The sequence below is a fragment of the Ananas comosus genome, linkage group 6 (assembly GCF_001540865.1).
Source record: "Ananas comosus cultivar F153 linkage group 6, ASM154086v1, whole genome shotgun sequence".
In the NCBI taxonomy this organism is placed as follows: Eukaryota; Viridiplantae; Streptophyta; class Magnoliopsida; order Poales; family Bromeliaceae; genus Ananas; species Ananas comosus.
In genome coordinates, this window is record NC_033626.1 from 4,171,679 (window position 1) to 4,177,600 (window position 5,922).

At 45.5% G+C, this 5,922-nt stretch overlaps 1 protein-coding gene across 1 annotated transcript; it reads right to left on the reverse strand.

Annotated features, from left to right (window-relative positions):
* Positions 2,145-5,695, reverse strand: LOC109711654 (pentatricopeptide repeat-containing protein At3g61360). Its single transcript, XM_020234802.1, has 2 exons — positions 3,141-5,695; positions 2,145-2,314 (listed from the first exon to the last, which is right to left on the reverse strand). The coding sequence occupies exon 1, from the start codon at positions 5,693-5,695 to the stop codon at positions 4,208-4,210; it is 1,488 nt and encodes a 495-aa protein (XP_020090391.1). The 3' UTR covers positions 2,145-2,314; positions 3,141-4,207.

The following is a 5,922-nucleotide window of genomic DNA, read 5'->3' on the forward strand; positions in this document are numbered from 1 at the left end:
ACATTTTGTATGTACTGGAACCCCTCGAAGTTTTATATATATGTTTTCAGTTTAGTAGCTCTTTACCTTGTGGTTGTAGCTTGGCTTTGTTTGCAGGCACATGTATCGCTTCGTATAGAGAAAAAATTCCTATGTATACGGCGGGTCTGTTGGCGTGCCCGGGAAAACGTGTAATCCGAAGTGTGACACTGATACCAAATGAAAATCTACAGTTTTATAGATTTAGCTTTCCAAAGTCTATTCCACACCCCCCCAACCTCCCCCCTTCCCCACCCACAGGTAGTTTTGGAGTATTTATGTACATATGGTTGTTGTCTGGGTACTCGCTAGAGCGAGTGATGTAGTAGACATTTTATATGTACTGGAACCCCTCGAAGTTTTATATATATGTTTTCAGTTTAGTAGCTCTTTACCTTGTGGTTGTAGCTTGGCTTTGTTTATAGGTACAGCTATCACTTCGTATACAGAAAAAATCTCCTAATCCTTTACTTCACAAATCCTGCATCAGCGGGTCTGTTGGCGTGTCTGGGAAAACGTGTAATCCAGGGCGTGACACTAATACCAAATGAAAATCTACAGTTTTATAGATTTAGCTTTCCAAAGTCTATTCCACACCCCCCCAACCTCCTCCCTTTCCCACCCACAGGTAGTTTTGGGGTATTTATGTACATATNATTATACTGTTTTACTCGATAATTTTTTAATTTTATTTATGTTATATTTGATAAATAGAGAATTGTCAGAAAATTAAGCCAGCATGATGAAAAATTCTAAAATGTGTCAGTCATATATCCTATGTGATGTGGCTCAACAAATCATAACTACTCTATAGGATTCACCCATCCTGTTATGATTTATGAAAAAATATTTTTATTATATTCTTTTTTTAAATAGAGATATTCAATTGATTATATATTGCTGATGTGGTGTGACTGCTTCACGAAAGACTTCCTTGGTCTGGGAAAAGGTGGTCTACAATTGACTTGGGCAAAACCTGGCCCGAGCCGAGTACAGACTACGCCTGCTTTTGTGTTAGAATTGTTTTCGGTACTTTGGACTGGACCGAATAAGAAAAATAGGTGAAGTTGTCTTCAGTTTATTTCTGTTGTTTGATTCGTTACAAATTAAATTCACTTGTAAACTATATTTTCCAAAAATGGAACGATTGATTTCGTCTTGAATGTGTCAAATTACAAAAGGGAAAGAGAAAGAGGTAGGAACAAAATTAACTACCGTAATTTTTTTATATTCTTCTATATAATAGCACCCCAAAGTCTCTGGCTTGCTGCACGGATTGATTTCCTTATTTTTGGCGGAGTGAGTGATTGCAAAATCAATTATCTGTGGAAACTTAAAATCCGCCTGAGGGTCAAAGTTTTTCTCTGGCTTGCTGCACGGAACAGAATTCTTACGGCCGACAATCTTGTAAAGAATGGCTGGTTTGGCCTTTCGATGTGTGTTTTATGTTCAAACCATGAAGAGAATCTTGAACATCTACTCTTCTCCTGCATCTATGCGAGAGCTGTATGGACTTGGATCAACCGAAGTACTTCTAACTCACAGCAATTGCTGGTGTCGAACATTCCTGGCGACTTACCTACTCGGTGGTTCTGTTCTAGAAGGTCTTTGAGAGGGCGGCAATTAATCTGCTTTGATTTGTGCTTTGCAGCAATGTGCTGGGAATTATGGAAGCAGCGAAATACGAGAATTTTCAATGATCGGTCTACCCGAAGTGACGAACTGGGGAAAGGGGTCCTCGATACGGTGAAACTATGGACTTCGGCGTTCACGAGCTGAGACCGCTGTCTCTTCCCAAACATCGAGTCTTTCCCTTCTCTGTTATTCCTGTTATTTTTCTTGACAGCTTTGGGTTCGAGCTGCAGTTTTGCTGAGCTCTTAATGTCGGGGATCATGATCTGCCAAAGGGGTGTGGTGTTTTTGCTTGGTTTTGTTTTGTTTTTGCTTAGTTAGCTTTAGTTCATTTGAGTAGGGGATCATGATCTGCCAATGGGGTTGTCGTTTCTCTTGGTTCGGTCTTGTTTGCCTCTTGTTCTACAAATCTCAAATGGGGTATATCCCCGTTTACTCAAAAAAATAGCACCCCAAAGTCAGTAAAATGCCTCATTATTTCCAGTGTAACATACCTTTAGAAAAGCAGCAGTCCGACACTAAACCAAGCCACGCAGGGTCTGAGAAGGTCAGTAGATAAGCAGTTCCCACCATAGAGAGGATATTTGCACGATTTGAACACGTATTGCGCAGGTTGACACAGAGCAAAGCTACTGTTGTGCCGAGGCTCATGCTGACAAGCATTCTGTACGCGACATAAGTAGATGTCAAGATCAGTAAAATAACCCTACACTTGCAACACCAATTTAAACAAGTTGCCCAAACTTGTCCCTCAACAAAACTCAAGTTGCAGCAAAAACCATCAAATTATAAAATGGCCCCGAATATGACAAACAAGGATCATTAAACATGATTATCACGATTTACTTTGTCTACACAATATTGTAGTAGAATTAGCCAAACATCACTTACACAACCCATATTATTATCATACACTTTAGGCATACCTATGTGGTAAGTGTTTCCTATCTGCCAATGACATTTTAGAAAGCATAGTTTCTTACTCCCTGTTAGACATTTGGACAGCTCTCTACAAGCATTCTTTTGTTCTTACATGGAATCCTTCAATTAGGAACCAAAACTTGTGGTTCACTCCCATGTACATCTTTCCATTACGAGACACAAAATGATTATGCAAAATAAGTTAAAATTCAAGTAGTTAAAAGGTCACACTTTGCTACATGGCTGCGTAATTATAAGGTTTACAAAACAAGCACAATGAATTATAATGCAACGCTAAAAACGAATATCTAAATCTAGATACAGATACTAAAGGATGTTAAAAGGTGTGACTGTAGTTGATCAAAACAGAAACAGATGCAAATTGCATTTAGGCCAAATACAGAATTGAACCGGATTTTGAGGGGTGAATACAGTCAGAGATACATGATTTTTGTTTATGTAGGTGTAGATGAAAATATGGATGGTTGCTATTGTTACCTGAAACTATAGTCTATCCAAATCTGCAGCGGCAGACCAAATCCAAATTGGAGTCAGATAAGAGTACTTACCATCATAATCCAACTCCGACCAGATTGGAACTCAAATTCAGTCAGATACTACCACATTTGTTTTCACCCTTATATTTGATCTTATTGATGAGTCTTGAGATCAGACCCTGGCACAAGAGATGGGGTGCTTGAACTTGTTCTGAACCAAAGGTGATATGGTGAAGATAACCAACCAACCCCGCAAGTGAAGCTATCACATTTCGTTAGCAAAATAACAAAGGGTTTAGGGCAAATATACATTGATAGTATCTATACATTGACATAGTTGCATGGTTGAGATATTTTAAACAAATATGATCTTCCATGTACGCTGTAGTATAAGTGTATACCATCATGAATTTCATCCATTTTGGAAAGTGGATTAAATAAGAAAATGCGAGGAAAAGCTACTAGATTTTCGAAGATATGGAACAGCATATAAGTTATTGTCATCAAGTAACTAAACACTCATCTACTTTGAAATTAAGTCAAAAGTGTTTTTGTTCCATTAAATCATTACATAAAGCTAGGAAATGGAAAGAGATATGCATCTACAATATGTAATGTTGCAAATAAACAAAATCTTCTGCTGAAAGCAGCATAACCGGAAACGCTTTAATCAAACTTATGATCTTAATTAATAAAATCACGATTAATATTTGTTGCACAAAGTGCTCAATTTGATAATGTTATTGCATAATGATACCTCTTTGTATAAAAATTCAACAGCAGAATTATGTTTTAATTAATAATTTTTTCCCCTATGTTTCTAAAACGACATAAACAGCCGGAACTCACAAGACACGTAGGGTGTTCATGTGCCACGATGCCGTAATCACTTCATAACCCGGATGGACTTCTTTGCTTCTGCATTCTCAGTTGCATCAAAAACCAATAGCATTACCACCAAGGCGTCTCATGAAGGAAGCTGCGCTGTCTCGACCAAAAGCCTCTATCAAACCTCCATTGCATAGTTGTCTCCTTCGTGAACAAACATGCCATCACAGTTCCAGAATTAAGCAGCAACCCATTTAATCATTGCAGTTTTGAGAGACCATCCACGTGCAAGACCGATATGTTTTCCCCCACTACTCCATCTCACACTCTGAAGGCTCAAGAGGTTGTTGCAGTGATTTCATCATTTGGCCAAGCTCCTCCACCTTCTCCATTTCCCCTGCCCGCGTCAAAAACCCTTCCAAGACCCCAAAGGCCCTCTCTGAAGGGGCCCTACCCCTTTCCACCACCTGCATAAAGCATCGGTACGCCTCCGCCACACCTCCTCTGCAGCACAATCCCGTCACCAACAAATCCAACGCGTGCCGGTGAGGACAGCTCCCCTTCCCGACTAAATAATCCCACAGCTCCAAACCCAAATCGGGCCGCCCGTTCTCACAGAACACCTTCATGAGCAGCATCACCGTCCTCGTCCTCGGCACGAATTCCCTCTCCAGCATTCTTTTGTATAGCTTCCACAATCCCTCCAAGTCCCCGACCCTTTTAAATCCACAAAACATAGTGTTGTAGCTCACATCGTCGACGCCAATCCCCTTCTGTTCCATCTCGCCCATAATAGCCATCGCGGAAGTCAAATCCCTGACTCTCGCATAAGCGCCCATCAGCGCATTGTGCGCCCCCCTATCCGGAGTGAGCCCTCTCTCGCCCATTTCGTCGAACAGGCGGCGGGCCGCGGATGGGTTCTTCACGATCCCCGCCCCGTAGATCAAAGTGGTGATAGTTTCGACGGTGGGCGAGCAATTCTGCTTGGCAGCCATTTCGTCGAACAGCTCGAGGGCGTCGGAGAAGCGGCCCTTCTTGCAGTAGGCGTCGATCCGGATGCAGTAGGTGACGGAGTCGGGGCGGAAGCCTCGGAGCAGCATGTCGTGGTAGAAGAGGTCGAGCGCGTGGAGGTTGCGGGACTCCTTGAATCCGAGGAGGAGGGTGTTGAGGGTGCGGGAGTCGGGGGGGAAGCGGGGGTGGAAGCGGCGGAAGAGGGCGCGGGCCTCGGCGACGCGGCCGCGGGCGCAGAAGGCGCGGAGGAGGGCGTTGAAGTGGTCGGGGCCGAAGGGGGCGCCGGCGAGGGCCCAGGCGCGCTCGGCGAGGGCGAAGGCGCGGAGGGCGGCGTCGAAGGAGCGGAACTTGGCGACGAAGGAGAGGAGGAGGGAGAGGGGCTTGTGGGAGCGGCGGAGGAGGGAGGGGCGGGAGCGGGCGACGAGGCGGAGGAGGGAGAGGGCGGAGGCGAAGCGGCGGGCGCGGGAGAGGATGAGGAGGGCGGTGGAGAGGGAGGCGGGGGAGGGGCAGAAGGAGGAGGAGGGGAGGGAGAGCGCGTAGCGGAAGAGGGAGAGGGCGAGGGGCGTGGGGGAGTGCGAGGCCAGCAGGCGGGACAGGAGGGAGTCGAGCAGGGGAGGGCAGGAGGAGAGGACGCTCGCCGGCAGCACGCGGAGGAGGACCGGCCGCAGCGGGAGGGCGGGCGGGTGGGTGGCTGAGTGGAGGGTGGCCAGGCGGTCGACGGACGGAGCCGGAATTGCAAGTGGGAGGAGGAGGAGAAGAAGAGGAGCAGGTTTGGGGAGGAGCTTCATCGTCGTCTCATTCGCCGGGCCACGCCGGGCATCGCGGCGCAAACGCTGAGGGGCGATGATGTCGAAACTCTTATAAACACCTCGGAGCAAAAAAAACGCCGGTCTGGCCACTACCAAGGAACACTGCTGACAAAATAATAATAAACAATAGAAGACATGAGCGGCAGACGTAGGGATGTAAAACGGGCCGTTGGCCGTCCGGCCCGGCACAACTAGGGGCCGGGCCT